Source organism: Barbus barbus (genome assembly GCF_936440315.1).
Source record: "Barbus barbus genome assembly, chromosome: 43".
Taxonomy (NCBI): Eukaryota; Metazoa; Chordata; class Actinopteri; order Cypriniformes; family Cyprinidae; genus Barbus; species Barbus barbus.
The window spans coordinates 19,876,168-19,895,884 of record NC_136721.1 but is presented as its reverse complement, the minus strand read 5'-3'; the positions used below and the strand labels follow the sequence as shown (position 1 = coordinate 19,895,884).

At 38.0% G+C, this 19,717-nt stretch overlaps 1 protein-coding gene across 4 annotated transcripts; it reads left to right on the top strand.

Annotated features, from left to right (window-relative positions):
• Positions 1 to 69: 69 nt before the first annotated feature.
• On the top strand, positions 70 to 19,634 carry LOC306862367 (ubiquitin-associated protein 2-like). Of its 4 annotated transcripts, none has more exons than XM_079405136.1 (27): positions 70 to 139; positions 5,570 to 5,707; positions 6,852 to 6,929; positions 7,012 to 7,122; positions 7,750 to 7,912; positions 8,064 to 8,141; positions 8,693 to 8,756; positions 8,842 to 8,939; positions 9,027 to 9,079; positions 9,639 to 9,709; positions 9,820 to 9,997; positions 10,737 to 10,989; positions 11,237 to 11,526; positions 12,321 to 12,514; positions 12,745 to 13,000; positions 13,596 to 13,635; positions 13,737 to 13,908; positions 14,013 to 14,070; positions 14,151 to 14,355; positions 15,442 to 15,533; positions 15,837 to 15,884; positions 16,793 to 16,874; positions 16,984 to 17,334; positions 17,422 to 17,526; positions 17,628 to 17,695; positions 17,936 to 18,127; positions 18,398 to 19,634. In XM_079405136.1, the coding sequence occupies exons 2-27, from the start codon at positions 5,612 to 5,614 to the stop codon at positions 18,491 to 18,493; spliced, it is 3,492 nt and encodes a 1,163-aa protein (XP_079261262.1). In that variant the 5' UTR covers positions 70 to 139; positions 5,570 to 5,611; the 3' UTR covers positions 18,494 to 19,634. The 4 variants fall into 4 exon arrangements, with proteins under 4 accessions (XP_079261262.1, XP_079261259.1, XP_079261261.1 ...); XM_079405133.1 differs by having other exon boundaries at positions 73 to 139; positions 9,027 to 9,085; positions 15,834 to 15,884; XM_079405135.1 differs by having other exon boundaries at positions 74 to 139; positions 15,834 to 15,884.
• The last annotated feature ends 83 nt before the right edge of the window (positions 19,635 to 19,717 follow it).

Here is a 19,717-nt window from a genome sequence, read left to right as displayed (position 1 = left end):
TTTTTGTATGACTTGCTGTGTACGTGCGCGCGCGCTTGTGAATGTGCGGGAGCGCGCCTGTGGATCTGCATGGAGAGAAGCGGCGCGGTGACGGTCACGTGACGGAGTCTGCTGCTGGCTGAGTGAAGCGTGTTAGCAGGTAATAAATAAAAAATAAAACCAAATCTCTCTTTCAGGGCTTTATTTATCAAGTGTTGCGTGATTAATATTTTCATTGCTTTGACGTTCATCTGTTTTAATCCGTCGCTGCATGTTTTTCGAGGTTATGTTCTCTTTTGTATGGCTTTGTTTTGCCTCAGTTTAGCTTATTCGGCTTTAGCTCTGCTGTGAGGCCGTTTTCCTCAAACATCCCTTTGCAACAAGCCCGCATCACTATTAAACCAGTTTTTCGTCCATTAAAAAGGTCATATTGATATACATCTTGGTGTTTAAATGCTGTTGAGGATTTAAATGTTATGAACAAGAACGCCGGGCGGTCGTGAGTTAGCCAGCTAAGCTAACGTTACAACAAACGGGGAGAGGAAATGACATTAGAGATCATGGACAAAGGGGAGCAGAGACTATGCGCTTATGCTCTTCACAAACTCTGTTTTTACAGTCACGGGGTATTAAAAAAATCACCATATGTAACTTGAAAGTTTCCAAGTATCTCTAATAAATCTGTAAATATAAACGAGGATGCTGACTCTGATCCTGGATCTAAATTCCCTTTGTTTGAGCCATCACATATTTTGTTATATTTATGACTAGTTTATTATTTGGGATGGAGAACATTTATCGAAACGTGAAAAAGGCAAACAAAGTCGTTTGAGCATATGTTTTTAATTATGGTCGTTTGTTTAAAGTTTTCTAATGTGATGGAGCCATCACATATGTTTTCATTATGAATGTCTTAACTTTTTTTGCAGTAGATGTTTACAATTTTTCATTTTTATAATTTTATTAGTCTTTAAAACAAAACATGTTTTCTGTTTTAATGATAAACCAATTATTTGTCTTATATTTAGGGATTTTGAGATTATTGACATTGATTATTGGCCGATGTTTATACTCAGTTGAGAAGTGGTTGTTTGCTCTCTTTTTTTATTAAGTCTCATAACTTTGCTATTTCGTAATTCACATTTTCTGTTTTCAACATTTTGGTGTATTTTTGGAAAATGCTGTCAAAATATAAGTTGTTGCATCTAATTTGCACAGTTAAATTGTTTAATGTAAATTGTTTCATCTTCACAATCATGTGTTGTAGTTGTTCTCTGGTTAGTCCATTGAGCTCCCTTGTTCATAATCAATGATAAAACTCACTGAAATTTTTATTTATTTATTTTTGGGTGTATTTCTCAGTCCACATCTCTAAGTGTGCTTAATACACACATTATCTGTAAATTCAAGGACACTATGGGTGGTCTGCTGACCAAGAGAAAAGGCTTTGTTTTTCCATTTTGTAAGGATCTCAGAAATGTTCACACACGAGTCAATTGTCAGCTGGTTGAATCCCTTTCGAGGGTTGTTTTGCTTACTGTCATCATTAAATCGTTTGTGACCAGCAGCGCTTGCTCAGCCAGACTTGTCCCAGTAAGATCTTTATGATGTATATTGCAAGCTGGGAATTTTTGACAGATATTATCTGATGATCTCCATACGTCAGAATCTAGTCGGGCGTTTGCTGTGTGACTGTCGAAGGGTTAAACATGCACAATAAGATCTCTTCTAACAACCGAGAAAAGCCCACTGTATTCATCACAGATGTTATGTGTGTTGCCTTGTCTTCTGTGCGAGCAATAACACTTGCTGATATTTTAGTCTTAGTTTAGTTTCTTCACAAGATGAGGATTTAATTTGGTGGAAAATCATACAAGAAGGTTTTTTAAAGGAGTAGTTCACCCCAAAATGAAAATTCTGTTATTTATTCACTCCCATGTCATTCTAAACCTATTTTGACTGATTTGTTTTTCTTTTTGAAATACAAAAGCAGACATCTGCACTTTTCCTTACAATGAAATTGAATGGGACAGTGGCTGTCTAGATCCAAAATGACCTTATAAGTATCATTAAAAATCAGTTCATACCGCTCATGCCCTAAGTTACAAATCTTTCAAAGCCAAACGATTGCAATGCTTTTTGTGAGAAACAGACCAAATGTTAAAATATTTTTCTTATTTAAACCCAATCGGTATCTAGGGGTGTTTGATTTGTATTGAAACACTATTGATCTCATGATACGGTATGCTCACAACTCTGAACAAAGCCAAAATAGAATTAAAATGTAAGTTTTTAAATTCTTACTTCTGACACAGGACAAACAGTTAACAAAAAAATACTGTTCATTAAAATGCAAAATTTGATATTACATCAGGAATGGACTTGAATAGGCTTGGACTTAGACCTGGTCCCTAATGCACAGGGCAATGGTGACATCAGATTAAAAATATTCATAATTATGTAGCTAAAAATGACAGAATTATGTGAATTGCATATGCAAGTCTCCCTTACTACATTTGAAAAGTTCTTAGTGTCTCTATTTATTTATATATACAGTCATGGCCAAAAATATCAGCACCCTTGGTAAATATGATCAAAGAAGGCTGTGAAAATGAATCTGCATTGTTAATCCCTTTGATCTTTTATTTAAAAAATTCACAAAAATCTAACCTTTCATTGGATAATAAGAATTTAAAATGGGGGGGTATTATGAAATAAATGTTTTTCTCTAATACACATTGGCCACAATTAACGGCACCCTTTTATTCAATACTTTTTGAAACCTCCATTTGTCAGTTTAACAGCTCTAAATCTTCTCCTATAATGCCTGATGAGGTTAGAGAACACCTGACAAGAGATCAGAGACCATTCCTTCATCCAGAATCTCTTCAGATCCTTTAGATTCACAGCTCCATGTTGGTGGTGCTTCTCTTCAGTTCACTTCACTCATTTTCTACAGGGTTCAGGTCAGAGGACTGGAATGGCCAGCAGAAGCTTGGTTTTGTGCCCAGCGACCCATTTTTGTGTTGTTTTTGTGGTTTGTGTTTGGGTTATTGTCCGGTTAGAAGATCCAAACATGGCTCATTATAAGATTTCTAACAGAGTCAGTCACTTATTGATTTTTTTATTTGTTTTTACATTTTGTTGGTATTTGATATAATCCATGATGCCGTGTGTCTACACAAGATGTCCAGGACCTCCAGCAAAAATATAGGCCCACAACATCAAAAATACAGCAGTATATTTCATTGTATACATGGGGTACTTTTTATCCCTGTGTTCACCAAACCCATCTTGAGTGTTTGCTGCTAAAAAGCTAATTTTTTTTGTTTCATTTGACCATAGAAGCCAGTCCCATTTGAAGTTCCAGTCGTGTCTGATAATTGAATATGCTGGAGTTTGTTTTTGGATGAGCTAGGAGAATTTTTCTACATGTGGTGATGTAGGTGCTGTTTGACCATTTTTTTTTTAAAGGTTTTCTGACCCCGAGACTCAACTATTTTCTGCAATTCTCGAGCTGTGGTCCTTGGAGAGTCTTTAGACACTCAAATTCTCCTTCTCACCGTGCATTAGGACGATATAGACACACATCCTTTTCCAGGCAGTTTCGTAACATTTTCTGTTGATTGGAAATTCTTAATTATTAAAAATAAATTAGTTAAATATAAGTATAAATAAAAATTCTTATGGTGGAAATGGAAATTTTTCACTGCTCTATCTCTTCTCTTACAAGCCACTTCACTAATTTGTGAAGCTCAATTATCTTTTGCTGCACATCAGAAATATATTCTTTGGTTTTTCTCATTGTGATGGGTGATTAAGGGAATTTGGGCTTTGTTTTCCCTCCTATTTATATTTCTGTGAAACAGGAAGCCATGGCTGGAAAACTTAATGTTCATAATCACCCTGGAGTGCTCAAAATTGTGAATATGAATGGGAATATACTACAGAGACATTTTACTCATAAGAATTTCTAGGGGTGCCAATAATTGTGTCCAATGTGTATTTGAGAAAAATATTTATTTCATAATGATATTTATGATATTTTCTTATCCAATGAAAGGTTAGATTTTTGTGGATTTTTTAAATAAAAGAACAAAAGGATTAACAATGCAGATTAATTTTCACAGCCACCTTTGATCATATTTACCAAGGGTGCAGATATTTTTGGACATGACTGTATGTACTTTATTAATAATAATTTAAAAATTAAGCTCAAATTTACGGCCTTCTGGCTATTTCATATTTGATGCTCCATGATGATTTGATTATCCATGATGAATTTTTGCATTTTTGTATTGCGACTATTGTGACAGGATATTTTTCAACCCACCCCACCCTTTTTGAATGTATGGAAATTTCCATATGGAAATTTGGAATTTTTCAACCTTGTGCTTTTGAATGTATGGAGATTTCAGGGCTCAACTATAAGAACTGTCTGATGTTTTATTTAATTGCTCACTACTTAATTTAATAAATGTTTTATCAAATGATGCTTTATATTAGTTAGGCTAGTAGTTTTTTGCAATTTGCAGTTTAGTCTCATGATAACCTTATTTGTTTTAATACAAGGTTGTAGGGGTCAAAGTAACAATTTTTAATTAATTAATTAATTTTTTATTTTATTTTATTTTTTTGAGGCCAGTGGATATTTTGTCAGAGCAAGTAAAAATCTGAAACAGATTTTGACTGGGCAAATAGAAATAATCTATTTGTAATAATCTAAGAAGAAGTGTTGATCCCTGGATTTGACAGTGAATATTATCCGTTTACTCACACAGAGCTATTGTATGGCTTCAAAAGACCTGGAATATAGAGCATGAATCATATGGACTACTTGTATGGTGCTTTTTTTTTTTTTTTTTCTAACTGGACAGGTTATATGGCATGATTGCTTGGAAAAGATTTAAAGATGGAAGATTATGCAGGTTTTGAAATAACTTGAGTCATTGATGACAGAATTTAAATTTTAAGGTGAACTATCCCTTTGATATCTCAAGTTGTTGTGTAAATGTGCTTTTCTTGGGTAATAAATAGGTCACTTACCAGCAGGACTCACAGAGTCTGCCACCTTAAACAGAAAATTTGTGATATAAACATTGGACAGCGAAATAGCGAGATGTTTTGATCATCATTCAAACATTCCTCCATGTTCTTGTATCTGAGGACTATGTTGTCGTTTTGTATGCATGAGGAATGGCTATGTGATGTGATCTGAGTGTGAGCATTTTAGAAGGACACTACAGGCTAGTTGTGAAGTGTTGGCAGACACCAGTGTGGTCTCGTAGCGTGGTCTTCATTTCAGCAGTGCTCGGATAAGCTTGATTGTTTTTTCTACAAGGGTTTCTGGCAGTCAGAGTATTGCTCAATCTTGCCCAACTGGGTTTAGGAGAAAGGAAATCCGATACGGCCTCTGTGTGTTTGCCTGATGCTGCGCGGGACACTGAAGGGAAGATCTGCAGAAAACGTCAGCTAGCTCGCTTGAACAAAACTCGGCTGGTGTCTGCAAATATTTGGACTAGAAACTAGGACATGGAAGCTGTTTCTGAATAATAACCACTTCCTGTTTTTGACCTTGTTTTTCTTCCAGATTTTTCTGTTTTGTACATACATTGTTTTGTATATACTGTATATGATGACCTCGGTGGGCATCGAACGAGCCCGGGGCACTCGGGACAAAGCTCTGCCTACTACCACACAGACCACACAACCACAGAAACAGCTTCAGGTGAGTAAACAACAACATACGGAAGCATACGCCATGTTAAGAATAACATATATCCATGTTTTTTCTGCAGTACGCAGTATAATCGTAATCTGCTGGGTGCTGTATACCAGAATATAGTAGGCTTGACTTGACCTTCCAGTTTCTTTAGGGGGAGTTTACATAAGACACTTTTGCATGAAAAGCAGCTAGAGCAGATTGCTGGGATGTTAAGCCTCAATTGTAAATTGAACTGTTTTTAGAGTGACATCTTAAAGGGATAGTCCACCCAAAAATGTAATTGTCATCATTTACTCCCTTATGCCATTTCAGTCCTGTATGCATTTCTCTCTTCTGTGGAAAAAAAATATATTTTCAAGAATGTTGGTAACCAAACAGTTTTGGGTCCCATTGACTTCCATATTTTTTTTTGTCCTTTATATGGAAGCCAGTGATATTCGAAACTGTTATACAGGTTTGGAACGACGTGAGAGGGAGTAAATTATGGCAGTTTGCATTATTAGACTGGTTATCCCTATAATATAATACTTGTGATAGGATGCTCAAAAACGGAGAGAAATGAATGTGTTTGGCTTTAAAGAGGAAGAATTTAACACCGCTTCAAGAGAACATGCTTTCGTTGCTCTGATTAAAAATAAAATATAAATAAAATGTAAGCATGTATGAAAACCTAAATAGACTAGAGTCTTCTTCACTAATTGATTAGTAAATTACTGCTTGATAACACTACCAAAAGTTAACACATTTTATCACAAGCTTATTAATAAGTTATTTACCTTATTTTTACAGTAACGGTCTACATTTTTCTACATGAGATGTCTACATTTTTATTTCACAGATAATAACTGGACTCTACTTGCTGAATAAAACATGCAGTGTAATGAGGTCATGTGACAAAGTATCATTTAAAGACATTTATTGTTGCATAATGCATACTTTTATGTTTAACAAAGTGGAAGGCTGTATACAGTATATACTGTGCAGTAGGCTTGTTGCCAAACACTCTCGCAGTGGACCATTACTGCTTCAGCTTGTGTGCAATATGTCTTGCCCATGAATCTGGCTGCTCAATCAATTCCCTTTTATTTTTTAATATTGATTCTTGGTCACTCATTCTGATGTTTATAACTTATTCTTCCAATTACAGGCTACAGCCGAACAGATCCGACTGGCCCAGATGATCTATGACAAGAACGATGCAGATTTTGAGGATAAAGTGAAACAGGTATAAGAAGCTCCTTTCATTCAGAGTAAAATTATGTTTTAACTCCTCTCTTAACCCTAATGATGTCCATATTTGCTCACAGCTCATGGAGGTTACAGGGAAGAACCAAGACGATTGCATGGTTGCTCTTCACGACTGCAACGAGGATGTCAACAGAGCCATCAACTTCCTGCTTGAGGGAACTTCTGATGCGGTAAAAATCCCATCTATCAGATGCACATGTGGTCTAGACTACTTAGTAGGCACTAAAACTCATGATGAGTTTTTGAAAAATGGGAACTGGTTTTACTGAAAATGTCACTACTGTCAGCTGTTGTGGCAGGCCTTTAAAGGCAGAACAATGATTTGTGTAGCTGGGTTTTTTATTTTTCTGCATGTTTTGTTTCTTTTTTTTAGCTAAATGATGAACATACCACAGTACTTAATGTCCAGGTTAATGTGTGATTGAGTCTAATCTACTTCACACATAAAGCATCTGTGACTATTGTTGTGGGGAAATTTGAGAGGCCCCTGCTTATAGACTAGGATTTGTTTGAATGATTTCTGGGAATGAAACTCTAAAATAGAAAGTGGGTCGCTTCTGTAGTGTTGATCAGAAGGTAATCCTGTGTCATAACAGACTTCTGCCTCCACCTCTGTGCCATAATACAAGCTCCTAAATGTCCTTCATCAGCAGTAATGATTCAACAACAATATGATAAGCAAAAAAAAAAATCAGTTACGTAAAATTGCACTGCATTGACATCTGGCATCTGCTGTATGATTATCTTCTTTTAGTTTTTTGTTCATACCACTAATTCATCTCTCGGTCATCTTGCAGACCTCTTGGGAAACAGTGGGGAAAAAGAAAAGTCTTGGAAAGGATGCCACCTCCACAGAGAGTAAGGAAAACAAGGAGAACAGGGAGAAGAAAGAGAGGGAAATCAGCAAGGGTCGTGGAGGAGCGAGCCGTCGTGGCAGAGGGACCAGTCGCAACCGGCCAGGTGAGTGTGTTGATGAGATTTCCTTGCGTTTACATAGCTGTCTTGTTTGTGTTCAGCAGCAATATTTAGACATTAGTTTGGTCCGTTTGTTTGTGAGTAGGTTTTAAATTTTAAAAGGTTTATGTGTGATTTTATTTTATTATCTATATAGCGAGGACTGAGGAGAATGGTGTGGAACCTGCTCCTATTGAGAGAGGTGCTGACCGTGGCCGCAGGGGAAGAGGGAGAGGTGAGCCTGCACACAATGTTAACATTTACCACACGGCCTTTTGCATCAGTTATGCTTATTACGGATGTGCAAAACTACATTTACAAAATCGATTAAGCTGGGTTTTCTGTATTAGGGAAGCCTGGTGTGATTAGATTTATGTCCACCAGACTCCAATCAGATGTAGTTTTTAGAGATTTGTAGATATAGCTCTTTACTAGGGTGACTGGCATACATTCATCAAATAAATTTTGTTACACAAGATGACCGCAGTCCTTAAAAACTCTGTGATACAATTGTTACTCATAGCAGGTGATTTGAAGTTTCGAAAGCAGTGCTTTGATGTCTGTAGCAGTGTTGCTTTAAAGGGGATGAATTTCTCAGTGGGTTTTACCCTCCCTAATGGCCTGACAGTTATAGCAGCTATAGACTGTCATCAGCGCATTAAAACCTTCTGTGAAAAGTTGCATCTCCCTTTTTGAAGTGGAATTTAAAAATCCAGCCGTTGGACATTTAGGATGTTTGACCATCCTGACTCATCCCTAGTGTTTATGAGTTTGTTTTTTGTTCAGTGTCTGGAGGTAGAGGCAGAGGTCGGGCTCCGGTTACCAGCAGGTTTACAGCACAAGGGATGGGGTGAGTATCAGGCCAATTATATTTTAACCTAGAATAATTCTCATTATCATACATCCTGTTTTACACACTGTGTATCCTCCTGCAGAACCTTTAACCCTGCAGACTATACCACAGACAGCGGGACATCAAATTCACACACTGATGTTTGGGAGACGGGGGCCAATGACACTACAGATGGGACAGGTAAGAGACCTCTAATGCACAGAATTTATTTCCCAATCCTTAGGCCCACTCTCATCTCTCTTTCTCTCTTTGACACGTTCTGTTCAGTAGCATGGCAGAACACTTTGGACGAGTGGGCAGCTGAAGACTGGAGTGAAGATGTGAGTGTGAGTCATGTGCTATAATTAACCTCATGTGCATTATGGGATTTACAGAGCTTGAAATTAATAAGCCTGAAAAGACATGGTATACGTGTTGTCCAGAAATGTTAAAGGTTATCATGTAGACAATTATTTTATTAGTTAAATATATTTTATTATTTTATATAAGTTATTTATATATGTCTGCCTTTTATAATTTTTGTTATATAATATATTTATAATTCTGTAATATATATGGCAATTATGTAACTTTTTAACTTATATAACTAATATATATATATATATATATATATATATATATATATATATATATATAAAACATATATGAAAATGTAAATATATAATATTTTAATATGTAAATTAAAATATTTTTTTATACATGTATAATATAATTATATAATTATTGTTATATATTGCTATTTTTATGTCATTTATATATTGCTTGTATAATTTTAATGTCTTTCATAATATCTCTCATCTCATATTTGCAGAAAGAAATATTTCACATTTTACTGCTACAAAAATAAAAGTTCTAACTGGTCCTGTTTCATCTCCAAAGCTCTCTGAGACCAAAGTGTTCACTTCCTCTTGTGCACCTCCAACTGAGAACCACATCACACCTGGCCAAAGGTAAAAAAGTCAGAAATGGGGTTCTCATTTCATTCCAATCTTGTAACGATTACTGCATTTGCATATGGCTTATGTTTCTTTCACTGATTGTTTAGTGTATTATGTTGTAGTCTGGATCTATCAACTCTGCTGCAGAAGCCTGTGGATCGTGAGGAGGTGGGAGGTCTGAAGGCCGTGGGCTCCTCTCAGGGGCTTGGCCACAGTATGGTCTTCACCAACTCCCACCACCAGCCTGCTCGAAACGGAGGCACATCTGCTGGTTCCAACAGCTACACACACGTCACCTTGGTGAGACAATCCACAGGCCTGATTTATAGCATTTAGAAAACCGTTTTCCTAGAGGATGAATGGCAGTAACTAGTGAACCTATGTTAAAGGGATAGCTCACCCAAAAATGAAATTTCTGTCATTAATTACTCACCCTCATGTCGTTCCAAACCTGTAAGACCTACGCTCATCTTTGAAACACAAATTAAGATATATTTGATGAATTCTGAGAGCACTCTGACCCTCCCATAGACAGCAAGGATCCTAACATGATCAAGGTCTAGAAATGCAGTAAGGCCATGGTTAAAATAATCCATGTGACATCAGGGTTTCAACCGTAATTTTACGATGCTACGAGAATACTTTTTGTGCACAAAGATACAAAAATAATGACTTTATTCAACAATTTGTCTCCTCCGCATCACCCTGGCGCCATTTTGCGGAGTATCACATACGATGAAAGTATCACATGTCTATGGTAGGGTCAGAGAGCTCTTGGAATTCATCAAAAATATCTTAATTTGTGTTTCGAAGATGAACGAAGGTCTTACTGGTTTGTAACGACAATAATAATTAATGACAATTTTCATTTTTGGGTGAACCATACATTTAAGGGTTCTTGAGTCACATAATTTTCATTTGTTTTACTTTTTAGTTAGTTATTTTAAGACTAGTTGTATTGTGGTATATTTTTCAAACGTACTAGAGCTGGTAGAGGTGAGATCTGAATGGGTTCCCCCTCCTTTGTGTCTTTTTCCAGTCCTCTGTTTTGAGTTCTGGTTTTGGAGAGCTTGGTGGTCCAAAACTCGGGCAGACGGCTGGGCAGCAAATACTGGAACAGCTGAAGGGGCCTGGTCTTGGGCAGCTTACATCCCAGCCCTCAAGCACAGGGACCAACTGCACCCCTGTGGGGGGGCTGGTGGGGACGGGGATGTCTGTCCCCTCCTCCTCCTCCTGGGACATCAAACCTCCTGGAACACAGAGTTCTGCTTCACTCCCCTCTCAATTCAGTCGTGAGTGTTACAATTGCTTTACTGAACCAGAAACACAGACTTGTTCAGTCTTGCAAACACGTGGCTATGCATTAACACTGTTGACCTGTTCACCCCAAAATCTGATGTTTCCACATAAATAACCCATACAAGCATCATTTAAAACAATTGAAACTATTAATTCCAATGATATTCTTCACACTGCATCCATTTTTTTAGTCACACATGACTTGATGTGAATTCATTTTCTGAATTTTTTGCACTGTAGGGGAGTTTCAGATGCAGCCAGAGCCATCTTTGGTGCTAAGCCAACTCGCCCAGCGACAGCAGGGCTCCCTGACCCACACGAGGCCTCTAGCCAGGCAGCCCAGCCCTCCCCCACTGAGTGCCCCTTCACCCGCCCTGGGCACACTGGAAGCCTTTCCGAAAGCGCCAGAACCTTCTCAGCACCGTGACGGGCTCTCAATGGCCCCCTCACAGGCAGCCGAATCTCTGGGCAGCAGCACACAGCAGCGGCAGATAAAGACTCAAAAACGACGGATACCTCCCACTTCAAAGGTAACTAGAGATTTTCAAGATTCAAGATTTTTATTTGTCGCATACACAATTATACAGGGTATAACCAGCAGTGAAATGTAAGTCAGGTCCGCTCCAAGGACAGTGCAATTATAAAGTATACAGATATTAAGAAAAAGAAAAGTTGAAAAAATAAGAAAAGAAAATAAAAGAGAAAAAATATAAATATAAATGTGCAGGTCAGTATGTTGTTGACTTAAATAGTAATAAGAGGAATGTGCAAAAAGTTGTCCAGGGTGTTTAAATGGCAGTAATATGAGGTAGAAAAAAATACCTTTCTCTAGATTTAAAAAAAAGCATGAGTTGGAAGGCTTTGTGAGATCTCTCGGTGAACTGTCTATTACATAATACAGTTTACATACATGAAATGGCCTTCGAAAGCCATTTTGCTTACATAATCTGGCTTATTTCTGGGTTCAATTTTCAAGCATAAAGAGTGTAGGGTGGGGCATGATTTTATCCAGCTGGAATTTATTGAATTGTGAAAAGTGGGTGTTACCAGAATTGAGGCGAGAGAAAGTTACAAAGACAATGCACAGATGAATTGCTTTGACATCTGTTTATACTTTTTTGCCATTATATTGTTTCTTGCTGGCATTAATTATTAATTGAAAGTCATTATCACAAAATCTTTAAATGGTCTTTTAATAAAAAAAGTACTAACCCCAAACTTTTGAATGATAGTGTGTAAACCCTGTAATTGTTACAAAAATAGGCTTTTATTGTTTTCAGTATGTGCTTCCTGTTTTAATATGCATATATTTGTACACACCCAGATTCCCGCGTCTGCTGTAGAAATGCCCGGCTCAGCAGATGTGTCTGGTCTAAATGTGCAGTTTGGTGCCCTGGACTTTAGTTCAGAATCTTCCCTGCCAGAATTCGGCCAGTCAGAGAACTGCAACAGTGAACCCATAAGGGAGGCTGCGGTGGTTCCTCAGTCACAGAGCAGCCTTTACTCAAAACCAATCAGGTCAGTCAGTGGTAGTACTGAGATGGAAGTACTGAGAACAAAATGGTCTTGCTGATGTCTAAAATGAATTTAAGCTCTTCTTTTTTTTTTCTTTGAGCAGTGGACTTCATGTATTGCTAAATCATTTTCATAAATCTCTCAATGCATGTTCTTCAAACCAATGTTCTCTCTTTAGCTATAAAATCTCTCCATTTTGCATGCTAATACGTTTCCCATGATCTCCCCTGCAGTGAATCTCTGACCAGTCCGGTCCCTTTGCTGCTGCCTCTGGCCTCTTCTGACAGCATCTACCCCTCTCCCTTGGTACCTCTCCCCAGCCTAGCCCCCTCCCACACCACCCCCAGCTCTTCCGCAGCTCCCTCGTCCTCTTCATCCTCCTCTTCCTCCTCCGCCGCATCATCAGCGGGTAACAGCTTTGACTGCAGCGTGTCTCCTCACTCAAGACTGACCTTCTCTCAGAGCAAGGAGCCTTCTGGACCTGTGACAGTGAGTACAGACAGAGAAACTATAGTTTTAGATGTTTTACAGCTACAGATCTGTTACATCAACCAAAAATGAAATGTTTCATAATTTACACTACTGTGGAAAGGTTTGGGGTTCTGAGAGATTTTATTTTATTTTAGATTTTTTTAAATTTTTTATAAATGAATACTTTTATTCAGCAAGATTACATCAAATTGTTCAAATTTCAAATAAATTATATTCTTTTCATATTTTATACAAAAATATTAAGTGATAATATTAAGCAGCACATCTGTATTCAACATTGTCAAAAAAATCTTTAGAACCAAGTCAGCATATGAGAATAATATCTGAAGGATCATGTGACACTGAAGACTGGAGTAATGCCTTCTGAAAATTCAGATTTGCCATCCCTGGAACAAATTACAATGGAAATCAGTTCTATATTGTAGTAAAACAAGTTCACAATATTACTGTATTTACTGTATGTCTGATCAAGTAAATGCAGCCTTTTGTGAAGGCACTCTCATGTTGTTTCTTTAGTGCACAGTACTGTTGTACATCAAGGAGGTTATGCTGCCTATATTGATTCAATACACTTTGTTTGCATCTCTGACAGAACGGTTTCAATGGTGCGAGGACCTCTGCTGCTTTAGACAGTAAGTCAAACTCCTCATTTTTACCCTTCTTTCCGTCATATGCATTCAAGATTTAATTGCTTTATTTTTGTAAAATATGACATTTGTGCTTTCTCCATCAGCCACATTGAGTTCCTCGACTCCAAAACAAGAGTCTCCCTCTCTGGCCAGCAGCAAAAGTGTTGCCCCGTCTGCCCCATCCTCACTGTTGCCCCCTTCCGTTACACCACACAGCTCTGCTCTGCCCAGCCTGGCATCTGAGCTGTCCTCTGCCAGCTTACCTCCCCTCAGCAGGTGAGCGGGATTCTTATTTGTACCTTTTCTTTGTATTACACAGTTCTTTTCCTCAATGCTAAGTGGGATACTTTTATTTGTGACACTGCCTGTTTTTCCTGTAGTCATGTGAGCAGTGGCCATTCCTCTGTGTCGGCACTTTGCACCACATCTTCACTTACAGTGAGTTCTGTAGGATGCACACACAGACACAAACACACGCACACTCTCTTTTCAGCACCTCCTTTTGTATTTGTCCTCAGTATACCAGTGTGGACAGTGTGAACTCTCTCGCCCCCTCATCGATGCCGTTTTCCTCGCCACCTGTGCCCGCTCTGTCCAGCAGCAGTGTTAGCAGCTCAGTGAGTGGCAACAATATTCTGCACGTGTCTGGAGCTTTGGGTCATGGCACCAACGGTAGCACACCTTCCGGTGTCAGGACTGCCCCGCTACTGTCTTCCTCCAGCGGTGAGAGAGAGCACACATCAGTTATACAATCATAACAAAGCATCACAATAGCATGTAGTATCATAATACCATTCATATCGTTTAGATGCGTTTCCTTATAGTAGGGCTGATTTGTGGCTGTTCTGCTATGGTTTTAAATTCCTGATTCATTTGTTTCTTCAAAGCTTGCAAAAAATCACATATACATATATATTATATTAGTGCTGTCAAAATTAGCGCGTTAATGCAGGCGATTAATTTTTTCAGTTTAACGCGTTAAAAATATTTAACGTAATTAACACAGGGGCGGGGTTAGAGTTTGCCACCCCACTCACATCTGCTGTTTCTGTCATTTTTTTTCTCTTGACAAGAAGTGAGTTTAATCAGTCGCAGAACGTTTTTATGAACACATCAAACGGGAGACATTTCAGACGCGCTCCAGCTTCACTTCATGAGAATGAGAGTATAGTTCCTAGCCATATCAGCCTAGAAAATCACAACTTTTCATTTTCCGTCGGTCTTCGTGCACGATGTAACTACAGAAGAGTCAAGTTTTAAATAGGAAAATTATCGAAACTCTTTAGTCATTTTTGATGACCAAATGCTAATGTGTTAATCTAATCCGATTCAATGATCTATGCTAAGCTAAGGAGTTGTAAAATTAGCCTATTTCCACAAAAAGTGTGTGTGTGTATGTATATACTACCATTAAAATGTCAGGAGTCTTTTATGCTCAACAAGGGCTGCATAAACCAGTAACATTGTTTTTTTTATATATAAAAAAAACAATGCTTTATATATTTATTCATGTGATGGCAAAGCTGGGTGCTCAAGAAACATTTCATATTAATGTTGGAAATAGTTGCTGCTTAATATTTTGTTGAAATGTTTTTTAGTAAATAGTTCAAAAGAGTAGCATTTATTTAAAAAATACATTTAAAAAAATACAACAGTGACTCGTTGCAGGCATGTATATAAACAACAAAAAAGGTGTTTATAATTTTCATATTTGCTTCCAGTCTTATCATTAGCTCCTGCATCCATTTGAGTTGAGGGGGAAATCTGTTATTCTTCACTCTCCAAAAACTCTTCCCTGTCTGTTTTCAGGTAAAGCTCCTCCTAATCTCTCTCAGGGGGTTCCTCCACTGCTGCCTAACCAGTACATCATGGGACCCGGAGGTCTGCTGCCTGCCTATCCGGTAAGCACCCTCATCCTCTTAAATCAAAAACAGATCAGCTTTCAGTCCTCTGGGAAGTATTGTAGTGTATGTGGAATTTCAGGATTTTTGTGTGTGTTTGTTTGTTTTGGGTGGTGTGATTTCATGGTGTTGCTTTTATGCACTCTTGTATAGTGGTGTGTTATTTTGTGTGTGTGACTTGTAAAGAGTGTATTTGATGTGTATTTCTTTGTGATAAGCATCAAGTCTGTGAATACTGCATATTGATTTCAGTAACATTTATAGTCTGTGAAGTGCTTAAAGTTCTCCTGTGTTGTATAGCAGATTTATGGCTATGAAGACCTCCACATGCTCCAATCCAGACTACCAATGGTGAGTCTGAGCCCATCAAATTCTCTTTAGCACGGCTTCTGAGCTTCTTGTTTTTTCTTGACTGTTAGTTGACTGATATTGAGAGCAGAATGGCAGATATAGATCTATGATATATGAGACGTAACTGCTGATATTCACACACATACAGAGGCTGTTGGTAGGAAACATTTTGAATGGGAGAGCTAACATCTGGTAATGGGCCAAGCATGTGCAGTTATCAGCTCAAAAAGCCAAAAGACTAATCGGCCTGACCCAAGCTTGTTGCTACTATGATGTAATCGCCTGATTATGGTTATTTGATTTGATCATGAGCATTTGAGACAATATGATCATTCTAGATTCCAGTCAATTTAAAATGGCCACCCAAATAAAAATAGGGAATATAAGCAAATAAAATACAAATGCAGCAATCAAAGCTCTTCCTTTGTGTAAAATAATTATTAAAATCTAGTTTAAAGTGAAGAATTTAGGACTTTAGAGTATCTTGTGGTTGCAAAATTAATAGCATTTATATATGTGTATGTAATTCATGCAGTGTATATATCAAAATATCAAAATATAATACATTAATATTATTATAAGAAAATATGTTATTATTATAATAATAGAACTAATTATATTACTACAGTATTCAAGCTTTAATGGAAAGTTGACTGGCATTTAAAATTAAAATTTTCAGTAAAACAAAATCTATCCTGTTGTATTTGTGCTCATGAGCCTAAAGAAAATCATACAGACCTAATTTTTCAAGTTCATTGTCAATAAATGGCTGTGCATGTGTAATAAATTTACTGTAAATAACATGAACAGAAAACTGAATCGTTACGCACAATCATTTGTATGACAGTTAAAGGACAGCCCTAGTCTGGCCAAATGTTCACTCTGCAGTCGTTTTCTGATCCCTGCAGGATTACTATGGTATCACATTCCCAGGGCCGACTGCTACGCTGTCTGGCAGAGATGGGAGCCTCGCCAGCAACCCTTACTCAGGTACGACATTTGTTTATTAATGGTCTGTAAACTTTGATTCATAATGACGAACATGACATCAGTATAGAAAAAAGGAGAAATTAAATTGAGTGGATTTTTCTCCATTTAGGTGATCTCACAAAGTTTGGCAGAGGTGAATCCACCTCACCAGCGCCCTCTACCAGCCTGTCTGCTCACGCCCCACAGACGGCACAGCCTCCACAGGCTCAGAGCCAAGGACAGAACCTGCCCCAGCCACAAGGCCACCATAACGCACAACAACCCTTCCTAAACCCAGCCCTGCCCCCTGGATACAGCTACACAGGCCTTCCCTACTACCCCGGCGTGCCCAGTGCGTTCCAGTACGGCCCTACCATGTTCGTGCCCCCTGCTTCGGCCAAGCAGCACGGCATGGGACTGAGCAACCCAACAACGCCATTCCAGCAGCCCAGCGGTTACGGTCAACACGCCTTTAGCTCAGGTTTGTACAGATTAAATACAAATTCTCATGCATACTTTGTGCTCTTGAGGATTAAAGTTTGTTTGTTTGTTTTTTGTATATTCTAAGGGTACGATGACCTGACGCAAGGCCCAGCAGGAACTGAGTACAGCAAAGGTTATAGTAACTCTTCTCAAACACAGGCCAAATCTGCTGCCTCCGGCCCAGGGAAAGGTATAAATATACTTGCACTTCACATTTAGATTTTTTATTCTTATGTATAAATATGTTCTGTCTACTAAATTAAAATAAATGACATTACTTTTGTTTCCCAGGTGTCTCTGTGACATCTAGCAATTCTGGGGTGCCAGACATCAGTGGAACTGTTTACAATAAAACGCAGGTACCTACATTTATTTATGTAATTATGTTTTAAATCTTTAGTATTTTACATTTATATATATATACTTATATTGCAAAATATTTAATTTATATATTGAATATACACTATATTGCCAAAAATATTGGGTGACCCAATACATTTGGCAATATAGTGTCTATATAGAGAATACTATTGTTGCTTTTTACACATTTGATCAGTTTAATTGATGTTAATTTTACTGATGTATGTTTTTTCCTGCAGCCGTTCGATAAGCAGGGTTTCCATGCTGGCACACCTCCTCCTTTCAATCTCCCCTCGGCTCTGGGTGGCACAGGACCTTTGACCCCTGGTGCTGCCCCTGGTTATGCTCCTGCTCCTTTCCTTCACATTCTGCCGGCCCACCAGCAGCCCCATTCACAGCTGCTCCATCATCACCTCACCCAAGATGGACAGGTCAGTCCCTGTCTATTTTTTAAACCTCATAGTCTGTATGTTGAAATTCAAATAATGCATCTAAAAAGATTCCTTTATAGAGAGGCTGAGTACCAAAAAGCAACAAACTTAGAAAATGTAAAATATTTTATACTTTTAATGTTATTTCAGTCGCAGTGAACACAACTTCACTGTCTATAATGCTGTTGATATGAATGCAGACATAAGTTGCCAAAATGGCAAGATTTCACACTTGTAAGCTCAGCTGTCTGGTGTGTTTTGTTCACGTAGGGTGGGCCAAGCCAGAGAAGCCAGTCCAGCACCATGCAGCAGAAGACCCAGGTCAACAAGTCCAACTATGGCAGCTCCCCTTACTGGGGCAACTGAGCGCAGTCCACAGTTCAGGTGCCGTCCCGCACCTCAAGACACGCCGATCAGAGCAGAGGGACACCCGTACACACTACCATCATCCTCCTCCCACGTTCTCATCTCCCCTTTCAAAGTTTTGGCTGTTGTATGTAAAGTATATTTATGTATGTATTTATACAGTATATATGTATTGGTAGGATATGAAATGTGGTTTTTCTGCATTTTGTTTTTGAAGGAAGTTATTTTTATTTTTTTCTTTGCTAACTAGCTAAGAGGATATGATGACAGAGAAGTGATGAGAACATAACAGAAGGGTGAACATACTTGAAGCAGAGCAAGCATCATGATTCGAACATGGGAGTTTTTATTTGTATACATAACCCTGATAATGGATGTACATTACTGCTAAGCTTGATCACTTGATGGTGAAGCCTTTTTTTAACTTTTGTATTTTGCTCCTGTCCCAACCCCTTCACCTGTGAACTTTTTTTCTATCGAGGGGGAATTTAATTTCAATGCTTAATTTTGTTCCCTCTGCACTTCATTTGTGACCCCGTCCCGCCCCCCCAAACCACCAAATTGGCTAAACGGTAGCATTTTAGATCAGATTTCATTTTAACATTAGTTTTACCCTTGTTGTTGAAATAAAACTGTCCAGTTTACTGTTTCAGTCTGATTATTCATGCACAGTGTCTGAAGGATCATGGGACACTGAAGCCTGGAGAAATGGCTGATGAAAATTCAGCACTATTACAGGAGCGGTTTTCTCGAGTATCAACACAATAGCAAGTTTATTGAATTGCTGTATATCTCAAGTTAACTTCATAGTGACAACATTATCAACTTTGACTGCTTTTGCACTTTCATCTGAAAATAGTTCTAAAGTAGACAAGTTGTGCTTCCAAGTAACAGCTGTGTGTAGCTAGAGTGAATCGGCCTTCAACAAATAGTTTGAATCCCCTTTGATCAAAATGACCCATTCATCAACTCACCTGCCTCATTTAAAATGAATCAGCGGTTCGAGTCAATCAGTTGTATGAAGGATTCAATGGCTTATTGTGAATGAATTTGTTTAAAGATTTAAACATGAAATATTACATACGTTCAATAAGGTTATAAATGTAAAAATATTTCAGAATACATTTCTTTGCTGTTGCCTAAATCGTGACTAATAGACCATTGTCTCGTCATAATTGTCAAAGAACTCATATCTAACCTTATTGTAATGTAAAAAAAAAAAAA